We start from the raw sequence: 24,704 nt of genomic DNA, 5'->3' as shown, positions 1-24,704 counted from the left end.
TGAAATCAATAAAACACCCAGCACTTGTGCCTGTAAAAGCTTTTGCTTGAAAATTTTGTACAGCTTTTTCCAAAGTATATGGTTTTATAAGTAGATGTAGAGTGTTGTCAAAGTGACATTCATTGACAACATTTTATAGTTCAGATGTCAACAAGTGAAACCCATGATAATGAGTTGGTGATTGTAGAGTAATAAATTCACATTCAGTCGTAGGAGCCTCATATGTTAAAAAAAATCTGGAAGAAAATCTTGGAGATAAAAGTGAGAAATGATGTGCATTATAGGAATAAAGGGTGGATTGGTGTACACTTCTCACATTTCATTTGCATAAACTAGAAAGTTAATGTATGTACCGGTACATGTTTATCAAATTGATTTAAACTTAAAATTTTATCTATATATTATACACATGTACTGACTTAAAGATATAACACACAGAGCTAATCTGAAGTTGCTAACTGATATATAAATTACTTGATTTATTAATATGTGTGTGTGAAGGAAAATAAATTGTATTAAGATACTCTATAGAGAAAGTCATAACTGCTTCATAAAATCAGATAAGATCCAGATTCTGGCCACAATATTACAGATGCTCAGCAACTGTAGTATCATATTGAGAGCGGTGAGAGAAAATTCAGATTTAATTGATACCTGCTGTGATAAATGGCCACTTTGACACTAGATAGTAAAGCAATAAGTGACCAGGGCAGCAAAATTAAGCTGAAAAAGGGGGGGGGGGGGATGCTTCCTATGAGTGAAGAAAAATAGACATACAGGTACATGTAGCTAGTCCTCAACCTTAATGTAGAGGAGATTGAGATGTTTTCCTGATGAACTGGAAATATTGAATTAAGAATTGGCAAATACCAGTTTACACATTCTGTACAGACACATGCTTTTGGCATTTGTATGGCGCCTTATTTTAGCGCTGATTATAGGCACACAGTGGAAATAATTCTAGAAGGGAGGAAGTTTAGTCATATATTTACATGTTTGTGTGAGTGCATGGAAACATGTACATTTTCTTCTGCTTTCGAGAGTGGTATGTATACGAACTTAATCAAGTTTCTTTGAGCCCAAGTCATATGATTCTTTTAAAATATTGGTAACATAAAATAATTACTATTTTTCTCAGCTTGATTATTATCTTTATAGCTCTTTACCAGTAACTTGGCTTAGATATATGTCAATTTGTATAACATTAAATCATATGTATACGTATATAAATAAGAGTGTAAAGTATATGTGGAGTTGCAGGTCTTGCCTATATTTTTTGTTTCCTGGGTTGACTTTATTTGTGAAGTTTTATTACAGGATGTACGTGTGTTGATAATCAAAACCTTTTAATTGGTGATCAGTTGTGTTCAAGTGTTTAGATTGAAATTTTGATGAAATTTCAATATATAATTGCATGAATGTGTTCTTAATTGACATAAGATGTATGAAGATAATGCTCTATAGGAGCTGTAGGAACAGACTTCTGTTATAGTTGGAAACTTCCTAAAATACCAGCTACCTGGTAGTATAGTGGACTGGTTACACTCAAAATGAGTCTACCCTGATCAAAGTTTGCCTCATCTGATTATCATTTATAATAAAATTTTACTATTACATGTAATACCCATTTTCAATCCTGAAAAAGACACCATCCATTGACTGGCTGTTATTTTGAACCCTGCTTATACATTGAATATATACTTGAGTTGACACTTGGGATAATGCTAACTGTTATGGCATACACATGTTTTCAGTCAACTGCAGGGTTATACAAGGGCAAGACATATGAATTAGGTGTCATAGATTTGGCATTCCTAAGGGAGGTAATGGCAGCAGTGCTGTTTTCAGTGATTTGGCATTGTAACAAAATTATGTATATAATGTGTATTATAGGTATCATTAAGTGCATTATGTATCCAGCTTAGAAGCAATGTAACTGTTTTCTCCTGAATTAACATGTCAGCATTGATTAAGAGCTGTGGGAAAATTGTGTCTTGTGTGATATTTATATGTAAATGTAAAATGTCAAGTCTTTCTAGAGAAAAATTATATTGAAAAAATTTGTGCAAGATTTTTCTGATAATGTATATATACTAGTTAGCAAGCTAATTTTCATGTCCATTGTCAGCCCCTGCAATTACTAAAAGGTAATATTGTTAAAAGCGTAATTTAAGGTGAAACATTTAGTTTGATGGAACTGTTGTTAATAAGCAATATAAGTACATGTACATGTATGTGTCACAAAGCAAAAACATGTCCATAAATTATCCAGATTGTCTCATCTGTAACGACATTTCATGGTGTATATTGTAAAGATTTAAACCAAGACCTGGTCCATGATTCTAATAGCTTGAAGTCAAATTTCATTGTTGAAGACACAAAAAATTGAAATTTTGATTAATAACCTATTGAGGATTATTTACAGAAAATCAATGGGCACCATGGCTTTAGAAAATGCTGACATCTTGTAAACCCATATAGTGTTAGGTTAGATGTTTTGATTTAGGAGTTATCTACCTTTGCTCACTGGCAGGTAGCACCCAGCCCGGGCAGGATGAAAATTTTAATTGTCCAGGAAAAAAAATTAATCGGAGTGTATTCAAAATGCTCGCCATGTATTGGCATTTACTTGTACATATGGAAGGGTTTATATATTTGTAATCATTCTTGATTTCTTTTTTCTTAGCTTGTGACGAAAGTATATTTTCATTGGTCAATTCTTTTGAATAAATTTACCTTATGAATTTATTCATATGCAAATGTTTTCTTACAATCATTCCTTTCTGGCGAAAAAGGAAAAATTGTTGACATTAAACTCTAAAGTAAACACTAGTGCTGATAGCCTATCACAGAACTCTTTAGAAATGCAGACCAGTAACACAGGAAATGAAATCAATGTAGAGTTTTGTGTTTATATAGCAATAGTGTCTATATAAATGAATTTGGGTCCCCAGTGCCCTTAGTAAGACCTTTAATAAGTTGAATATAGGTATTGAAATAGATTGGTTTAACCCACCCCCCCTCCTCCCTGTATGAAAAAAAACCATGTTTTTAATCAGACTAAAATGATCAAAACAGGTCATTTTTATTTTATAAAGTTTGCAAGGAAAATAATGCAATTATTTTGCCATGTACAACATAAACACCAGAAAAAGATGTGTATCTCTTGATCAGAAATAAATATAATATATATTGTACATATTTCTACATATACGGTACGTATATACATTTATATAACTATATTTTGTAAAAATGTCTTATAAATTAATATATATACATAGTGAAGTTATATTTAGTTCTACATTTTAATCATGTTATTCAGTATTGATCTTTTTAGATTTTTATACAGTAATATACAGTTGAATTTGTGTAACACAGTTTAATCATATTAAAAAATCAAATTAATTGTTCAAATTGAAGTTATAAAGGAATACATCTAATTATTTGCCTCAATTTTTATTTAATTGATTATAAAATTTTCATGATTCCTCAAAAATGACATTTTGATATAGGTTTAATTAATATTTAATAGGTTTTTGTGTGTGTGTGTGTGTGTGTGTGTGTGTGTGAACAACATATTGCTCTTTGTAAACTGTGCAGTACAGCAATAGCTAGATCAAGTGTTAATGACTTCTGTTCTAATGCTTGATGTGTGTATAAAGCTATGTACTCTACAGCCATTAAGTTGCAAATAACTATAAAGAGTTGATATAGTACTCTATTTTCAACCATCTCTGTTTTAGATTGAATGCTTGAAGTTCATGAATGCTGCTTTATAAAGTGCTGCTTTGCAAAAACCTAGAGCATACAGATACCTGGTAAGTATATTAATTAAACTTTTGATTTAAAAAAAAATCTTAGGGATATAATTTTAGACTTTGGTATTTTGTTTATCGGTATGACTTCTAAGCAATATGAAAAAAGTTTAGAAACTGTATATGATTCATTGCGAAAAAAAAATAGATATTCCTTCCTCCCATACTTTTAATAGATTAAGAGGTGGGTGTGTGACAATTACATCGACTAATAACTGCAATTTGTGCAATGTTGTTTCGCTATTTGTCAATTAAGTGTAATGTGCATTTATCGTCAAAATGTGTGCAGAGTTAAAGCACAGTAAAAATTCCTACACAAGCTGATTCCGATATCAAAAGAAAATCGTACTTATGTAATACTGGTGGAGCTACAGTGTACAAGGGATTGGCAGCATAGCAAGAAGAAAGAAGACTTGTCACCTTTGAAGATATCAAAGAAATTCTCAGGTATTTATTTGGTTTCTTCACTTAATGATACATTTTTCAAAACTCCCAGGTCTTGATCTGACAGTGTTTTCTTTGGAGGGAATGCATGTTCTTAATTAAAACTAGAATGTTTTCACATGATTGATGGGCAGATGACCAAACTAACATTATATGGCCATGAAGTAAACATATTTCTTGGTGAATAAGTTTTGTATCTTGTTCCTTGTGTTGGAATCTTCAGTCCATGTTGTTGGACATATTTTTGTTTGATCTGATCAGTCGTCTACCTGCTCTTTGTCCGGTTTGAATTGTTCTTTGTTGCATGTGCATTTAATGGCTCAACATGCATTGGCACATATCTACTGCGTCTTTTTATCTCGTATTCGTCTCGACATTCTTTAAAATTCCCACAAAACAGCTCACAGAAAACCCATTCATTCCTGCAGAGAGAGGCTTCATTCATAAATAAAAATTAATTTTATTCCTCTATTTTTTTATTTGAGCATGCACGTTTTCTTTTAGATTTAAAAAAAAAAAAAAAAAAATTGTGCTTTAAAATATGAATGTGCCAGTATATCTTGGAGATAAAAAAGTTATTCTGAGAAAGTATTGATTTTAAGCATTCCATTTATCCATTTTCACACATAAAGTAATCACGCATGGAACAATGTTGCCTCATAGTTAAATATAACAGACATTCCTGGAATACTTTTGTTACAGGTTAAATGTAACTGCATATATTCTATCGTTTTACACGTCATAGCCTTGTCAGTTTGGAAATCCCTAAATTTTGGCAGGTTCATGCATTACTCAGGTATTTTCACATTTTCTTCAGTCATTTCAAGGGAAAAAAATGAGATGTCTCAAATATTAAGTTTCAGATTTCGGAAGTTATTTCTATAAATGGTTATGGGCATTGTTAATATATTTAAATGTGAATTTGATTTGTCAGAAATAGTAGGTTTGAAACTGAAACTTTGAATTCAAAGGATTTTCATCTATAAAGATATTTTCCTTAAAATTAATAAGTTTTAAAAAAATTCTTTTTCTTACAAGCAGGGTTAAATTTTTATCTTGCATTCATGAAAATTATAAACATTTAGAAAGAGTGATCTTAAAAAGTTTAGTTAAGAATTCTAGGTTCAGTTGCTCTCAATACAATTTTGTTGGGTCATTTCATTTCATTACTTTAAAATTTGAGTTAATTTTCTATGTGTCAAAAATATACACCAATTTAAGTGTGCATGCATTCAAGATAAAAGTACTTTGAGGTTTTTAGAAGGGGTTTGGGTGATTGTATGCTACATTAGGACCAGGAATGTTCAACTTGGATTTTTTTTTATAACAACCATTCATTGAGATAAGACTGAAGATAAGGGACATATGCTCATGTTTCTCAGATTTCCTCTGAATGGTTACTATTAGAAGATTTTTTTGTATGTACTTGAAGTTCAGATGATTTTTTTGTGGAAATTTATCTCAGTAAAGAATGAAAAGACCTGATAGAGAAGCTGATTCTGGAAATTGATGGAATGTGCATGTAATCTAATGAAGTCAGGCGACTTGTCAAAGTCTGAATTCGATTCAGCAATTGCAGTTTGAAATCTTCAGTACTGAAGAAAGATGTATTGTAATGTTAATTTGGGTCATATTTCTTTAATGAATTTCTGATGACATGAGAATGTATGAATATTTAAATTATTTGGAAACAGCATACAATAAGTAGGTTTGTTCTGTTGAATGAAAAAATGACTGTGCTGCAAGCTGAGGTCAAAGAGTATACACGCTGACTTTAAACATGGTATCATAACAAACATCTGTAAACTGAGTAGTCATTTTTTTTCTTCTCTAAAATAAAAGATCAGGTAGAATTTTCCAGTGGGTATGATAACAAAAGCACATATTAGTGTGATATGGATCAGCGTACATTAAACGTCCATCTTTTCATTGATTGGCTGACAGACTCGCACAAGCATAGGTAGAGTGGGAGTGATTTTGTTCACAACGCCGTGACGGATTAACTTGAGGTGTATCCAGCATGGCTTTTAATTTTATGTTCGTGTGTATATGTGAAAATCTATAAAGATTTGTATATGTGTGGAACAGTGAATTAGCAAAGTTGTGTTGGATACTTGGAAAGGTTTTCATCCCTTTGTGATATTATATTATTGTTAGGAATCTTACACAAATGGTGAGTTTCTTTACACTTAACTTTAGATGTCATCTTTTTTTTTTAAACACTTGGATATTATTTGTTGTGAAATGTTTATGATTGCAGGGATATAGAGTGATATCAGAAACTCATGCAGGCTTTTTAACATGGGTTTGAACTTTCATTGCTGTTTGATTAGGATGTATGAACCTTAATATCGTGGAAATTTTTATTCAGTTTGATTGAACATAAATTGGCCTTTTAAAATTTGTTGTAAAAGATGTCTCTTGAACTTTCTTCCTGCTGTGTGGTTTAATTGATCATTTAGTAAGGATTGAGGTATGTATGTTCAGTCTTTTTTCTGCAAGTTGAATAAAAAACTTATGGGTCAGGTTTTTAATCATGGTAAATTAGGTGGAGTATGTCAAGCCACACAAAGACATTGGTGTAATATTTTATTATAAACATCAAGGTGTGATAGACAATGGCCACAAGGAGTCAGATTTTCTTTTTTCATGCTGACAGTAGATAAATTATTTCCTCTGGATAAAGACAACATTTCGAACCACAGGTGCCTGGTTCACACCTTGTCAGGTAGAAGCAGTTTTTTTGCTGGGACTCTAAGTTTTTCTGTGCTATCAATTTCAGATAATAATGGGGCTTATATTGTGGTTGTTTTTTATACAATAGAAGATTAATGGTGTGGATTCTGAACAGGGTATTAAGATGTCTAGGGCTTCAGACTGCTGTACAGATTGAATAAGAAAGATGAATGTTAGGGATACTTATCTGCATTTAGGCCTTCTTTGGGTCTTGAACTGCAGATGGCATGTAGTGCAGGATCTGCCTGCACTAGCCTTACACAGGTGTTATTCTCAGGCAATTTGTAAACCTGATAAAAGGGTCCTGCAGTTTTTATTGCTTGAACAATTGCTTTTACAACAAAATAGAGGCGTAATACATGTTATGAATGGACATAGTCAATTACATAATTACAAAGCATCATATTTTCATGAGCTTGGTTTTATTGTTAACATGCATTTTGGGCTAAGTATAAAATAATTACCGGTACTTTGGCCTTGAACAACTAGAAAGGGCCTTTTTATTATTGTCAGGAAGAAGGTTTGATCATTAAGAAAAATTCCTATTATGTAATTCCCGTTTGCTTAGCTGATCAAGCTTCTAATTGCATAAGAAAAGGATGTAAATTGCACATTCTCTTTGCAGCTAATCTTTTAATCAAAGTGATCGAGATATATTTATGGCGGACATAATTATAAATCAATAGGGTGAAATTTTTTGCTTTTGTTCATTGGTACAGTGCAAGATAATCATTCAGCATTTGTTTGGTGAGTGCTGCAGCCCATGGGCATTTTCCTTGTTTGTGAGGTAGATCTTTATAATTAGTATAGAAGATAAAGACTGATAAATGGTATCTGAACTGGTAGCCCACTATCTCTGCAAAATATTTTGATATTCATAGCTCCTGTTGTAACGTGAGGAAGTAGTTGATTGATCAGAGAGCTGATAACAAGGGATCTAAAGACTGCTTGTAGGGGGGTAAGGAAATGTACCAACCATGTAGACCTTTGATTAACTGTGTATTACAGAATCTGCATGGCCTTCAATGTACATGTATTTAGATTAAGAAAAAACTAGTAAATTCATAATGATAATTGCAATTAATTGAACAATATTTCATGATTTTGTTCCCATATGCTTAATTCATGGAGAAAGAAAGAGATATGGGTTATTTGAAGTACTGAGAATAATTGACCTTAATTATTAATTGGTATGTGAAAATCATGTAATTGAGTTTTATATCCAAGTGATCTATTAGGAAGGTGTACATACATGTATTTGCACTAAATTGCTCTGTAGATGATGTAATGTTTAATGTGTGTCATACATTTTTCTTGCCCTCAGAGGAAGTGTGGAAGGTAATCAGTTTTTTCTAAAATGTTTACTTGACTCGATCATTTCAACCTTCATTCAGCATAATTAAACACACAATGTGGTTGCAAACTCAAGCAATATATGCCTGTAGGGATATTTCTTTTAAGTATTTTCACTTAAAAGTTCACCATTGTGCACCAAAAGTTGTTTATATTTAATACTTTCCTTATGATTCCCATTAGTTATCAATAGTTGGAAAATTCTACGTACTTCACATTCAATATTGAGCTCAGGAAGATATCTGAAAAATTTTGACAAGCTAATATTTGTTTTAATTTTATTGATTTCCTGAAAAGAGTTGTGTGAAAGATCGGATGTAGCAGTTCACTTGCAAAGTTTCATAAATGATAACTTAATTTTGTGTGGGCCAAGCACTTTTGTTATCAGTCCCTACTGAAAAAAGCTAGCTATGTCAATATGGGAAGGGACGTCTTTACTTTGCTGATAGACTGATTGAGGTTAGGACTGTGGCATAACCAGCTATGTTTAAATGCTGGTATAAAATGACCAATGCCAGACATTTCCTGTTGTTTGAATAGGTCAATAAAATCCATCTAATGACCACAGTGAAGTGTGGACAAATTTACTCAAGGTCCAAAACATATTTCTCTGTTTAAAGGTTGTTTTATCTTTCATTCTGTAGACCTTTGGGATATCTGAATAGAACAAAGAGGTTAAAGAAAGAGGAAATTGAAGGGCAATTGGAGTTCTTGAATTTACTGGTTTAGCTTATAAAGATTAGATAAATCAATAGGTGGAATTGATATTGTATTCTAAACAGCAGGTTTTGACCTTGGAATCAGAAATACTGTACAATTCTAAGATATTCAGTCATATTAAAAGTGTAAGAGCTAGATCTCAGATCTAGAAGAGGTACAATGTAGAACTCTTCAAATCTGTTATTCTGAATAATCACTGTTATTTACTTGTATGACAGACATAAGAAATGTCCACTTATACCAAGTGTAGGGTGTAACAGACCCCATTTGTAGTTTTGTACCCTTTTCATGTGTCTGGTGTGATTTAACAAATCTGCTCATCACCGTACTGCATACAGTACAGATCCTTTACTTTGTGAGGCATTAGTGTCATGCAAACTACTATTAACTTGTCTTTTAATGTGCATCTAGAAAAATAGAGTTAACATTTTATTTGTAATGAAAGGATTTGTTCGAATATCTCTTTTGGTTAGGCTGCAAGTATGTGCAATAATAAATGGTCATGATTAAGAGGAAATGGCTTGTCAAATCTGCTAAATTATATGTAATCTCCATTCTCCAAAGTGAGGCAAAGGTATACCCCTTTTCAAGTTTGAAATGTAGAAATCTTCGGATTATAATTATGTAAATAATAGTACAGCTGAATGAATCATTCAAAACCACAGCATTGTTGAAGAGAGGAAGAGATTATGTGATTCCCTAATCATATCACTTAAGTGGCTTTATTAGGGTAGATTAGTGGGGTGATTAATTATTCACTCCTTTTGAATTATCAAAGTAAAGGTCAGACCTTAAGATTAGTTTTGGTCTTTAACAATTGTCAACATGGGAAATAAGTTAAGCTTTTGTTTCTTCTGTAGTTACCTTCTTTAATTCCTTTTATATTGGATTTAATGTGGTCTAGATTGTATAATGATATTCAGGTGTAAACAGAGAACTCATATTCTTGATTTCCTTTATGCAGAGCCCGCATCTCCATTTTTCTTTGGAGATTGCAAGAGATCATGATGCTATACCTGTGTCTGGAATGAGTCAACATGATCCCCTTGAGATAACAGTATCCAGATCGGAAGTCTGGCACAATGTCCCATTAGACTTTGATTTTCCATTGATGGCTTGTTACCCATAAAATTGCCAGTTCTGTACCCTTTGAAGCACCATGACAGGGCATTTAATTTTTCAAAATTGAAAATTGACATGGGGCTGTTTAACAGGAAGTTAGTAATTTGTCTTGGACAGTTGGCTGCTTTTTAATTTCTTTTCTGAGCTGACGGCGCAGATATAAAAGGTGTATGGTGTATGTGCCCCATTTGAGCCTTCAGGGTATGTGCAAAGAGGTTCATGTGCATTCAGTTTTGTTCAGAGTCTCTTGGTTAGGGATTTATGCAAAGCCATGAGGAAAGGAAATAGTTGTCAGTTTTATTTTTGGGATGGGTGTAAATGCAAATTATGGCATGTCCAAAAATGATCTTTCTGCTCTGCTACATAGAGATTGGGCACACATATTAACCTGACTGGGTCATCGGTGTTTGTTGGGATTCACTGTAATGGCAGTGAGCAGAACAGGTGGGGTACAACTGACATAGCTGTAAACCTAGTACATATGGAAGCTAAAGCATACATGTATGATATTTATCTTTTTTTTGCACCTGCAAACATGATTGTACCTGGTACTCTGTTACCTATGAGAGTCCAAACACTTGCATAAACCAATCAACAGCTCCGTAATTTTTAAATTGCTTACATGTTCAGTTTCCCAAAAAAACTCCAGTTAGCGTACTGTATGATTGTTATACATGTACTTAATGTTACAGTACAATTATTAGATATTTTCAGCACAAGTTGTGCATGGCTTGTATGTGGGTCCTCATTAAGAGCTATAGATCATTTCATTCCCTGTGATATGATTACCCCTGTCATAGTATGATGGATAGTGAAACTGTCTTGTTACCTACAATATTTCAAAACACTTCCTGCATGCATATCCTTACTAAGCATGATGGTATAGCTCTGTTTCTGTTCAGGTACATGTAGGTTTGAGTTGTTTTGGTTGTTTACTAGAGCAAATACACAGAAATTTATAGTTTAACATCTTATTTGATTTAAAAGGATTTGAGTTTTTATTTGATAAAATTTCAATAATATTTGAACTGTCAAGCTTTGTACATTTTTTTTTTTATTAAATAAACTCTCAAGAGAGCTACATAAGAAATATTTGTGAAGTTTGTTTTTGCAATGTCCTTAGAAAATGTTCTTGTATAATCAAATCAATTTCATTTGTGTTTTCTTCTAAGCCAGTGGTTTTATTGAATAGAGGGATATAAAAATGATTGACTCCAGAACAACTTTTTCATCTTTTTGTTGGCTTTGCAAAGAAGGAACATTTGTTGTCAGAGATCAATAGAGCTTGGGTTTTGTATGTAATATAAAATTCACAATGCCCCTCTTTGATTTAGTGCAACATATTTCATTTTCTGAAAGGAGAGGATTTTTTTTATGTATGTATGCAATGCATAGTTTGATATCAAGGTTTAATGTGTTTTGCAATAACATTGATCTCATTCATTTGAAGTCCTTGAGTGTGCACACAAATTTTTGTGAGACTATAGCTAGCACCCACACAGTTATCATGGTGAAGCCGAGTAATGTAGAAATTGAGAATTTAACAAAACAATTATTAAAGCTGACAGGATTTGCAAAAATATTACATTTTGCAATGTTCATTAGACATGGTAATCTATTCATGAGTTAAGAAAATTCAATATTGGATTACCAGGTAATGATGTTTTTATAAGTACATGTACTAAGGTTTGATAGTTTTCATGTCCAATGAGTTTTGCTGAACAATTTTACTATATACATAAACAAAATCTCCAATCGGATTAGTGATGTTTATACAAGTACTATGGTTAAATCATTTCCATATTCCATTTGCTTATTTATTTTATACATGAACAGACAAAATATTGTTCATAAACAGGAAAAAGCTGATCGGTACCCCTATTCTGTGCGATACTATTCACCTTGACAATTCATGACTTCATTTTTGTTTAAGTATGGCAAAAAGTATTGATCCAATCAAACATCCATAAAAATATTTTTGCTGGCTAGCGTAGGTTTCAGACCATGTGATCGCATACAGGTAAACAGGGCGAGCGTAATACTGAAAGGGAGACGGGTCTTTGTGTGGGATATTGAAAACTGAAGTGTGCTCGGGAGATTTTAATCGGGGCTGTTGTCTCCAGCACTCCTCAGCCTAAGGCCAATATTTTCCCTTAGGAACAATTCTTTTATGATAAGAGTTTATACCTCAAGATGAGGAAATCTGAGCCATGTTTGCCTGTTTTTGTTTCTTGATTGAGAAAACATCCTGAGCGAAGCTTCTTGGGTGTATAGTGATCTGTGTTTGTAGGATTCTGTATTGCTTGTAAGGTGAGTTGACAATTTAGCACACTAATGACATTTAGACCCAGCAAAAGTACAAGATTACACAGCTTCAGAATTTTGTATATGATCTCAAAACAGTTGAAAAATTTCACTCACATGGAGAGATCAATTGATTCAATGTTTTGTAATGTTTCTTTACGAGAATAGTGCATGCACAGCATTCCATTGAAAGGTGTCAGATTATTTACATTGGTAATCCTTTCAACAGTGTCAATACCCAATGCAGCTAATACTTTGACAAGCTTTTCTGCATTGTTGGGTTCAGTTCACAGCATTAGGCTTTTATCAGAGACATTGCAATGTAAAGTTGACCTAACCTGATAAGGTGATAAGGTAGAGGGTGGTTTTTTTGTACATAAACCTCTTTTACGACAACTGTAAGCCATCTATTGACTCCAAGCTCACTTTAAGACAGAGTTTGGTAAATGTGTTGTTTTTTCTCCATTGAATGATAAGGGAATGCACCATTTGTTACAATGTTCATCAGATAGTGGTTATGTTGGATGGATGCAGGGATTGGTACACCATGCCTGAATGGTATAGTTTTCATCATTGATAGGCTTTTTTCTGCAGCTTGTGCACCAGTAAGGATGGGCATTCTCTTTGACTTTTGGTGCCCAGTGGGTGTTGTGATACAAAACATTCTCTAAACACTTCAAATTGCTAAAAGACCCACATGCTGGTTTGAGTAGAACCATTAAAGTATTGTTTCTGATTTCCTGTATACTCTTTCATTATTTTGGCTTCTTTTTTGAGAGAGCCAGGATGAGTTTAAAATATCTTCAGAGAATATCTAGCTTTATTTTCATATCTGTATCAAGATTTTTATTGCCAGGCTCCTAGTTTCTTGATGTGCAGTGTCACTGATAGGAAGAAACTTTTATTCTAATTTTGACTCTCTGGGTGATTGTTACAACAGTTTGGGGGCAAACTCTGGCAGAGAGCAAGGAACCAAGATGTGATTTATGATAAGGAGAGGGGAGGAAAAAAAGCAGTTTGAATTTAAGGGATCACTTCTTTTCCTTAAAACAAAGTAAATTAAAATGGCATTTCACTTGTTAGAAATGTTAAATTTGCTCCAACAAGTCTGAAAAAGATATATTATGTTGACACTTTGAACATTTACAGTAGTGTTGCTTTGACTAGAGTCCCAGCTGTTTATGTTATAAATGTGCGTGTGATAAGATTTTATTGGATGCTCATGTAACTTCTGATAAAGTTTGATTTAGGTCAGTGTTTTCAGTGCAGCCTGAGACATTGTGCATAGAACCTGATGAAGAATGACAGCATTAAACAAGTACAGTTTGGAAATCATCATGCCTCAAGGTGCCAGGGGTCTGTGGTTGTCTAGACTCAACTTGTGTCTATACATTCTTTGATATGTTTAGGCTTACCTCCCAGGGGTCTCAGTTTGATTTTTTTTCCTTGGTGGCCAATGTAAAATATGCAGGACTAATAAAACATGAAGTGCCTTTTCTTAGTGGATATTACAGTGATAATATCACTTGTATTTGATGAAGGACTAAACATCTTTTTGTTCCCAACACAGATATAAGGAATCGTTATCTGTTTCAGTTAATAAGTAGCTGTTTTTTAATTTTGTGATATTGACACAGTGTGAATGAGTGATACAGTGATGTATCATTAGTGTATGACAGTTTGCTATGCATGTGGGTCAGACTGTATCTGACTCCATGTTAACTGAGGTCACCTCTAGTATATGCCTTATCAGTCAAACTGTGATAGGAACAGCTGATTTAGAGAAGACCCATTTCTGTTTATCATCCCAGGGTGAGTACAGATTAGTTGCAAATATCAATCCCCATTTTATTGACGTCCAGAAGTGTGACCCAGCACTATTAGTTTGCTGGCTCTACGGTTTTAAGGGTCTACTGTCCAGTAAGACTCCTGCTGAGATAACTGACTGTTTGATTTGAGCAGTGTGTGGTAATTAATCAGTTAACACCAGCGGTCTGATTATAACACTGTGGGTGGCTGATGTACAGTACCAGTAGTTATCTGATGGACATGGCCAAAAGTGCCTCTTGCTCTGTCCAGTAACAAATTGAAACAAGTGCTATTCATATTCTGCCACAGGTCAAGGTAGGAAGGAAGCATTGCTAACTGTTTTTTGATAAAAAGTAAAGAGACATAAATATTTTTTTAATGGAGCAGTGAATGTGTGTGAAAAGTAGATAGTAAGCATTTTCATTAATAGTTATGTAATATTAATGCACCATGAGATGTCATGTCATAATGCAGTTATTTTTTTACTGTAAAAACTATCGCTGAAGCAGCATGTAGGAAAGAGGAAATGCTTTTTGAATTTTTGCCCCTTTTCCTTCTTCTGTCTTATGAATTTCGAATCGTTCAGAATTTTCCCAGGAATATATCAATAGAGTATGATAAAGGTTACGCTTTTTTCTCTTGCATTGAGATTATGCAGTGTGCCTAGGAATCAAATGGTCAGGCTTTCTCATTAACGACAGATAAACTTGTCTGCAACACAGGAAGTGCTCTCTTCATTCTTGTTTAATTGAATCCTGAAGATGAAATTTTATGTGATTGATATTTTCTTATCATGGGGCAAGTAGGTCATTAAAGACCTCTTTTTTTGCAATATTTTTCTTTCGTATTTTCAAATGATTGTAGAAATTTGAACCTGCAACCAGATGAAAGGATTTGGTAGATGCGTCTAGAAAACTTGAAACAGAGATTTCATCTGGAACATTTATATCCCCCAAAGGGATGATGGCTAATTTTCAGGTTACACGAATTTGATGAGATTTTACTTTGAACTTGGTATTTTTGAAGATCATATGATTAGAAGATTATCACTGAGATGTTTAACATCGGCTTGATGTACTGGTGTCTGTGTGTGATGAGGCATATTGCTCTAAAAAATGGATTAGAAATATCTCAATAGTACATTTATATCTAGAAAGGCTTTAATTTTACAACCATAAAGTGCTTGTAATTTTCATGTGAGTATTGAAGATTAAATCTATTGTGAAAGTTAATCGATAAACATTAGTATTTATCCAAAAAGGCTTTAATTTTATAGCTATTAATTGCCTGTATAGTTTTCATGTGAGTATTGTAGATTAAATCTATTGTGAAAGTCATTACTGGTACATAGTTTAGGTAGAACCAAGTTTTAAACTTAATACTGCCTATGAAAAAATTCAAATATATATGTGCTATAATGGCCTAACAGGTTATTGATAAGTGTGTATAAACTGTTGACTAATATTGTATTCACAGTTTGCCCAAATTGCTAGTTCATATATGATCTGTCATTGAGCTATGAAAGGGACCAACTCCTTTTGGGTGTCCTTGCCTCGATTCTGTTTACAGGCCAGATTTATAGTAGTATGATAAATCTGTTGTACAAATATTGTTCAGGGCTTCCTCTACAGGCGAATAAAGAAAATGGTGTAATTCTTTTGTAGTATGATAAGGGTGGGGATGTATCGTGAAGGGCTTGGACTATATGTACATTGGTAATTTGACAATGTTTGAAATATGATTCATTGATATATATCGTAGTCATTGTCAAAGCCACTGAGTTCCATGTATTGATTTTGTTTTTATAATGATACCAGCATGTACCAATATGTATAACACATGTTACTACAGTAGATTAGATCATTATTCACATCAAAAGTGGTAGGTAGAGAACAGACATGACGGCTAGTGTACCCTTAAGGGGTTGTAACATGTGGTGTAAAAAGCATTTCCTTTGAATGATTAGTTTTTTTTTTAAAACACATTATAATATGCTGCAAACAATTTTCTTCAAACATTTTAAATTAGCCTATAGTATTGAATGGATTATATTGAACATTCTCTTGTTTCTTCACATATGTGACAGTTTTTGAAATAACATTGATTTCTGAAAATCTAACATTAATTATGATATGAGTTTGTGTACTTTGGTGCATAAGTATTCTCTGAGCTTGGAGTGATATTAAAATATAAATTAAGATTAAATTTCATAATTAGATATGGGAGATTAATGAAATGATATGACCCTTTTGACCTGTAGGTCACTTGCCTTGGGTCATATAGGGCTTTAGTCTCCAGAGCTGGGACTGGTCAAGGAGAGGAGATTGTATCGTGATGTGCTATACTGTTTGATGAGCACACACAGAGAAAACCCAGGGGTCAAGTAGCAATTTAGACAAGATTCCCCTTTGACTGTCTGCAAGAGATTGTACCGTAGGCAGTAAAAATCCACAGAGCTCACCAGGGTGTAAGGGCTAGCCTAGAGATGAATTTATTAAATATTTATAATCAACATTTGTGAATCATTAGGAGAGAAAGTGTTGAGGGAAATCTATCACACACACACAGATTTAGTAGATGTATATACATACATTCTATGATATTGGCATGTCAGAAAGAGAGAGATGGCAAGCCAATTGATGGGGGCCGATATCTTTGTTGAGGAGTGACTGTTGATTCCTCAGTTATTATAATGATAGAGCTTCAGAAAGGATGTGATACTTACAGTGGTCTTCATTGCAGTTAATAACTGCAGTCTTTGATAGTACCGGGTAGTGGACACCAGTCGTGCTTTGTTCGATAGCGTCACGTGTGCTAGTGTGTCCTCAAGGTGTTTGGCTTTCTTCCTGGGTGTTTGGATTTTTCTCTGTGAGTAATACAGGTATGTGTGAATGTAGGTATATCATTGGCCATGTCAAGGCGGAAAATTTGGACCATTAATATCCTTGTTTTGGAGACCATGTCTCAAGTCAGAATGTCTGTATTTTTTCAGACTGTTGATTCAATGTCAAGTAAGAGATTGATCTTTGTGCATCAGAGATGTTCACGATCAGTGAGGGTGCTTTTATACTTGACACTGAAATGGATCTACAGTTTGTTTGAATAGTGGGTCAAAGAGTGAAGCTTATGTCTGCAAGTTTTACTATATATAGGATCAAATTAATGATGTTCTAAGTTGGCTTGTGCAGATATTATATATATAATGTGTCTAATGAAAATCCAGTAGTAACTCCGGGCGTTTAAATGTTAAAAAATTTATCAACTGGAAAATTGGAATACCAACATAACCTTAGTGATTACCTCGGGAACAATGTAATTGGAATTATATTTAGTACTGGTATTAAATTTTTGTCGAGGATTTAGTTGACTTCAGCACTTGAAGTAGGGTTCTATCTTTGGTGTATTTAAATATTTGTTTTGAAAATCTATTCTGTGTGTGTTCTCTGTTCTGGGGGTAAATTTGGTGTCAATTACCTAATCTTCTTGTACATCTTAACCTGTATTATATATTTAAAGTAGACCTTTCTATCTCTTTTTTTTTTTACCATGTTAGCATTTAATGTTCTTTTCTCTCTGTATTTTAGAAATGAAGAATGGGGAATAAAGCTTCTTCACCAAGAAAAGAGATCGATGGAGGTGAAATTCGAGGAAGGAGTCGATCTTTTACGGGAATAACCTCCAAATTTCGTAAAAGAAGCAAGAGTCCACCAAGAGAGCGCAGCTCTTCATTTACAGATACTAGGCCCAAAAGGGGGAGTTTCAAATTTTCTAGTCACAATGGAGGGGTTCCCACTCCAAATAGTCAACCCCCATCAGGAGGCAACCAAAGTTCTAGTCCCACGAAGAGTATCACTATCAGGTCTGGAGGACGATCTCGAGAAGAGGAGAATGACACTGCTAAGTTGTTGTCAACTTCCTGCCCAACCCGCACCAGACATTTCCCTCCACTTCTGGATTCCAGCGTGCCTCCCGAAGCCAGACAGAAGGACACCCTGGGTCGGGACACCATCCGCAGGTCCTTGACTCGGAAAGACAGCGAATCTCCCAGGCTCTGTCCAAAACAGATGAGACAGATTTCCCGGGATCTGTATCGCGAGACGTTAGCAGATATTTCAAAGAGGCGGGGACTGGCTGTGCAGAACCGTGACTTGTCAATGTCACAGGCGAGTCTGGGTCACATGTCTTGTAAGTCTCAGTCTCTGCACAGCTTAGGAAATGTTGGACTGGAAGATGAAGACGAAAAAATAGGTCCAGTTTATGGGAAGATAGTGCTAAGACAAAATAGACCAAAGCACCTGCATATGAACAGATACAGTGGTGATTTTGATCTCAGAGTTAGAGCAGGATCTTTGTCTGCTGGTGATGTAAACAGAAAGAGTTGCACCTTAAGAAATGATAGTCCCTCAGAACCACAGCGTAGGATATCCCAGCCTATTGTGTCATCATCAGACTCCAAGGTGAAGGTCAACATTCAGAGGTCACCAGAGGAGGTGGTGCAGGCAAGACGCATGTTGGTCTATCGTGCTCTAAAAACTGATGGTGAAGAACTGGGTCAAAATAGTCCAGATCGTAAGTCTATACCTATTCTAGCTGACAGACGGTCAAACAAATCTGCTTCTTCCTTACACAGATCTCCTTCACCTAATAGTAGCTTAACCGCACCACATTTATCATTATCACATGGCAACAGTGCTTTGTCTCCTGGCAACCATACTGTGCAGTTGCCTGGCAACAGGTCACCACATCATTCATCAGATAGTAACAGTGCTTTGTATCCATGTAACCGTCCTGCATCACCTAGCAACAGATCATCTGCAACTAATGCACTCACAGAACTTACAATTAACAGTGACTTAAGAAATGAAAGTAACAGTAGTTCAAGGAGTCTGGAGAATATATCAAAAACACCAGAAAAAAGTCCTGTTCATGTGACTCCACCTAAAATCACCCCCAATAAAAGAGCATTACCAAATATTGATGAGTATAAGATTCTCAGTTCAAGTGTACCCTCCAATCGGGAATTGTGGGGATCCTATGAAAGCTTGACAATGCGCTCACGAAAATATGAGGACGTTTCAGAGGAGACTGGTTTAAGAGAACGTAGTCAAAGTGTCTCCTTAAATTCTAGACATGATTACACAAATGTGCACATTTCGCCTTTGGATGTGGAAGATTTGGGATTTCGTAGCCGCAGTAGTAGTTGGAGTGTGGCAAGAGACGGTGGGAGAGTCCACAGTGGTGTGGGGTCAGGGTATCCCCAGACCCCACAGGTTAACCGACTGTGGAGTTACAGTGTTACGTCATTATCTGACATGGGATTAAACCCAGTTTTACCATCCCAACATAGATACATTGAAACAAAGCGTGATGATTTTGTTGGTAAGTCCTTGAAATTAGGCATTTCACCCTTCATACAATTAATGAAGGATTGCATGACCATTTTCTCTTCCCTCTCTCCATGAGGGCAATAAGAAATTTGCCTTGAATCTTCTTTCAGGGCAATTAATAAAATCACTGATAAAAATGAGGGCAATAAATGACCTGGTTATTAACAGGAAGCTGCATATATTGACTTTGTTAATTGGTTCATATTTATTTAGAAACCTCTTTTTGTAGACTTGTGTTGACCTATAGCCAATAAAAACAAATCTGTATCGTATAGCCTGATCAAATGTAGCAGACATATGGCAATCATTTATATGTTATATTATTATAGCTTCACGATAGTATACTCACAGATAATTCATCATTATACACAGCAGCACTATAGAGTCAAGCTTTTAATAAGGTTTGAAATTTGGTGTATATAAGCTTCCACACATACAAAATGTAAAATTGTATTAACCTGTCAAGTTCATTATCAATTAGAGAGTTTGTTTCAATTAATTATAATTGTTTTCACAAAGTAGCATGTTTGAATAATATTTTTGGGGAAATTGCAATACAGACAAATAGCTGCATTAGAATTTAATCAACTGAAAATTTCTTGGTTGTATTTGATAAGCCAAAGAGTTGCGACAGAACAGTTGCAGGGCTGTCACAACTAAGAATACTGCTGTGGTTCTCTCTGGAACTTTTCAAACGTGAAACTACGTGATGGATTTTTTTCCTCACCTCCCAAAATTTCTGAAATTCGTGAGATAGAGCTGTGATGATTTGGTTTTGATGACTGAACACCAGGACTGTTTAATTTTGAGCAATTTGATCAAAGAGCTTCCCCAAAAAAGTCATTTCCTGTCAATCAGGAATCCTTCACATCAATAGCCATTGAATGGGCAATAAGATGTTTGATCTGCTGTCTATAGCAATTCAAATTTTTTTTTCTCTTAATTTTATTTATTTTGGCTTCATATGTCATTACTGGTACCAGTAATTGAAATATATTTCAAATGCAATTGATTGAGCATAAATAAGATAGAAAAAAAATGAAGAAATTAAGAGAGGGGCAGAGCAAGAATTAGTTAATTACGAAGGTTTTGATCCTAATTCCTGTGCATTAATATCTGCAAAAGAAAAATAGGGTTTTGAAATGGACTTGTGTAGTTTATTTTCTTCATTGTACTGCATGTCTATTGAGATATTAAATAAGTCACAAAATTTCCACTAATACATTTGTTTGAAGTTTAGATTGTATGAAAGGAATTATGAAACAGTTTCATTTTTTGGCTTCTATAAATGATACTTTTTGAACTTCTCAGGCTCTGGGTACAGTGACTTTTTTTGGTATTTTTGATTGGCTAGGTTTCTATTAAATCTGACGGCTCATGGATTGATTTTTGATTTGCATTGAATAACTTAGCATCTCCTAAAGCTGATACATGCAGCACTCAACCGGGTTCTTTATGGAAATGATTAAATGTATACCAGTTAATATGTAAATCATCAGTAGTCGAAACTCTTTATTTGTTCACACCATTTAAGAAGATTAAACCATATTTAGCAATTCCCACATTATTTCAGGGCTAATAATTTGCAGGTATTTAATAATGAAAACTATACAAAGAAGAAGGATTGAATTACTATTGGTAAATAAAGCTGAGGGGTTACTTATATTTTGGCCGGTCTACATAAATTGATACCAGAGTAAGATTTTATCAATGTTAGGATTGAATTCTGATGAGCTGTGAATACAAACAAATCCCCCCAAAATATCAGGAAACATTAGTCTACAAACTATATTCATGCAGACCCAGCTGCAAGCTGATCATTTCCATAATGCTTACCTTTTCATTGCTGTGCAGATGAATTAGAAAATCTAGAATTACTGTTGACAGTTATAAAATTTGTGACAAGTGCATTTATGTTTCTGCAATTATAATGCTGATTCTGAAGGTACGTGTCTCAGTTTTCATGTAAACCGTGAACAATTTATATTCTTTTGGAAGGGATATATAGAAGTTGACTTTCATCACTATATATAGTAAGGAAATAATTGCATTTTTTTGCTACTCTAGCTATTTTTTTTATTTACCACGGTACATTAATTTATTTTCTGAATAACCTTTCTCTTGACTAATAATGATACGAGAAGTCAGATTCCTTTTTGTAATTACGATAGATTATGTTTGTCTTTTGAAAAGTACAAAAAATGGATTTTTCTGTTTTTAAAAAAAAAGACAAAGGAATTGCCCATAGACAACAGGAACAGGTGACAATCTTTTGTCTTACAGGTGGGTGCCGGGGTGGTCCTGTGATTTGATAAGCATGAAAAATGGATTTTTGTTGTCATTCAGCAAGCTGATAAACAGATAAAACAGAGAGAATTGTCGTGATAAATGCCGAGAGATTTAATAATGTGCATTGTTTGCAAAACATGTATCTACCTGGTAGGTGTGTACTTTTAAGTGTAAGGTGACAGATATATGGGAAAAAAGATTAATATAGATGATGCAGTCGGGAACTGAGGATTGAGTATTACACATTTACTTGTAGATTTTTTAGGTTCCATGCTATGGAAAGATGAAAATTTGTGTGTATAGGGCTCATGCCATTGAAAGATGAGAGTTTAATGCACTTTGTCATAAAATTATTACTTTCGAGGAAATTACTTTGAGTGTTCAATTGAACATACTGCAATTTTATTTTTGTTGCATGGCATATAATACAAAGAAATATTTCAGTTCACGCAGTAATAGTATATTTCATTTCTTTTGATATTAACTTCTTTTTTTTTCCATTTTACTCTTATCAACAAAGATTGCAGGTGCTCTGATGCATTGAAAAATGGCATGATTTTTAAGGGAGTGAACTTGGTTTTATAATTCAATCAATAGTTGAAGAGTTACCTCTCTTAGATGTATGGGGTAAATAACCTTGTTACAAGTGTATTTTTAACAATGATGCAAGGACAAGGTGTATAAATCAAGGTGAGTCTTCATTTACCTAGGTTTAATAGTTTTAAACAGAACAAGTTTTAATATATATTTTAACCGGAGGTAGTAATTAATTTTTTGACTTATGTAAATTCCATTCAAAATTTACAGTGCGTTGGTTTTATAAATAGCAGCATTGTTTGTTCAGTGTCATAAAGTAAATACCAAGTGTAAGCCTGTCTGAAATGTTCCGTTTGTTGGAACTTTTACAGTCGACAAACTTTTATTTTAATCTAGGCCAAAAATCATGTTTGGGGGGGTTAGCTACAGGTTTGGTACCCTTTACCTGTATATAAATATCCAAATCTGAAAATCTTCTTAATAACAGCCCTTTGACTTCAAAGGGTCTTTGAAAGTGGTTTTATTATCAATTTTGAAACTGTTTGAGTAATATGCATTCAGTATTATTCTCTCTCTGTATATGTGTGACAAATTATTCCACAGCGCCAAGTGTTCATATTTATGCTGTATTTTACTACACAAAAAATTAAAACATTTCAAACTTTGCCCCTTGCAATTTATTCTTGTACAACAATGTTTGTAATATATAGGCCTTGTTGATTTAAGATTGGGGACATGAATTAAAGTTCCCACAATGTAAATTTCCATTTGAAAGCCCAGCCGGATAAGTAAAGAATTCTGACCAGGTAGAAATAGATAAAACGTATGTTTCCACTGATAAATGCAGTGTCGCCGTGTTATGTGTCGGGCCGAAAGTATGAGTAGTCTATCTATTGACTGGTCTGTTTTTATCAGAGGGGATTTCTAATTGCTGATGAAGGTTGTTAAAATGAATCATGTACAGTAAGCTGTCATTTACTGCCAAGTTATGGCCGAGCTTTTGATACGTTTGGCTTTAGTTGGAATAATTATAAAACTAAGGTAGGAGGAATTTTTTATGGTTTTGCTAAGAAAGAAGGTTTCAGGTGTTATACATGTATGCTAATTTTAATGTAAATGTTCCCTGAAGAAGAAAAAAGTTTCTTTCTTTGACTTTTGACAAATTCTGTTGATTGAATTTTGAGATGTTTTAATATCCCTGCCGGTACAGGTAAAGTCTGCTGTGTGGCATAAATGACACATGTATTCGATGTAAGCCGGATATTGAACATGTTTACAAGTTAAAAACTACATCAGTCTAACATAATCACTCAGTGTTTCTCTCTAATGACCCCATCAGACTGTTGGTAAAACAATCGCCTTGAAGCCTGGTTTGATGTAGTGGAACATCGTACATGCAATACTGGAAAGTTTTGTTGTCGCTCGGAATTTATGGCGCATAATCATACCCATTGACAAAAATGTATGGTTCATTCATTCAAGATTGAGTTTTGACGTGGGGCCTGCCAAAGGTGTATACACACTGATTATATACAGTCAAGCTACAACAGTTCAGCTGGCTATCGTGAACTTTCACTGTCTGTTTATTTGCGATTTATCTCATTGAATTTTAAGTAAATGGAAAAGTATTCTTGTGTTCATATAAATCTTGGTGATATGAATGAATATGTGATTTAATTTCTCTTTTTCTCTGGGCTTTAACCTTTTCACCCATATCAAGGTAGGTTGGCACTTGACTTTCGTATTACAGTATACTTATAAATTTTAAAACTTGTGTAAGAATTTAATACTGTTCTTATTTTTATAAGAAGAGATAAGGAAATATATCTTTTAAGAAAACTAATGACTTTGAACATGCACGCCCAGTAAGTTGTAGATCGCAGTGAATGAATGACAGGGATGGCCTTGTATAACAGGTCCAAACTTGTGGTTATATCGATTCTTCACAAATTGTAGTTTTCTGTCACAATTTGCCTTTGTCATCCTCCATCTATCATTTTAAAACACCCATTAATGACACTGGCTTCAATTAGTTCCCCATGGATGGACCCTCGTAAATACACTCCTAAGACATTTTACTTAAAACTCTGAAATAAAAACTTTAAATGCTCTTTGTGAATGGCAGGGCAGAAGTCAGTCACACTGCTTGGTTTGCTGTGAATTTTTATTCTTTATGTTTTTTAATCGG

The 24,704-nt window shown here is 34.1% G+C and overlaps 1 protein-coding gene across 6 annotated transcripts in view; it reads left to right on the top strand.

Annotated features, from left to right (window-relative positions):
* Positions 1-24,704, top strand: part of LOC128172956 (protein TANC2-like) — a 45,816-nt gene that overhangs the window by 5,107 nt on the left and 16,005 nt on the right. For 4 of the 6 annotated variants that reach the window (XM_052838702.1, XM_052838724.1, XM_052838716.1 and 1 more), the window contains exons 3-5: positions 3,744-3,818; positions 4,105-4,262; positions 17,888-19,682. In XM_052838702.1, coding sequence (XP_052694662.1) covers positions 17,897-19,682 — 1,786 coding nt within the window. In that variant the 5' untranslated portion in view covers positions 3,744-3,818; positions 4,105-4,262; positions 17,888-17,896. Of the gene's footprint in view, positions 1-3,743; positions 3,819-4,104; positions 4,263-12,262; positions 12,501-17,887; positions 19,683-24,704 lie in introns of those variants that run through there. The other 2 variants (XM_052838733.1, XM_052838708.1) reach the window with 2 other exon arrangements.

The sequence above is a fragment of the Crassostrea angulata genome, chromosome 1 (genome assembly GCF_025612915.1).
Source record: "Crassostrea angulata isolate pt1a10 chromosome 1, ASM2561291v2, whole genome shotgun sequence".
In the NCBI taxonomy this organism is placed as follows: domain Eukaryota; kingdom Metazoa; phylum Mollusca; class Bivalvia; order Ostreida; family Ostreidae; genus Magallana; species Magallana angulata.
This window is presented reverse-complemented; position numbering and strand designations above follow the sequence as displayed.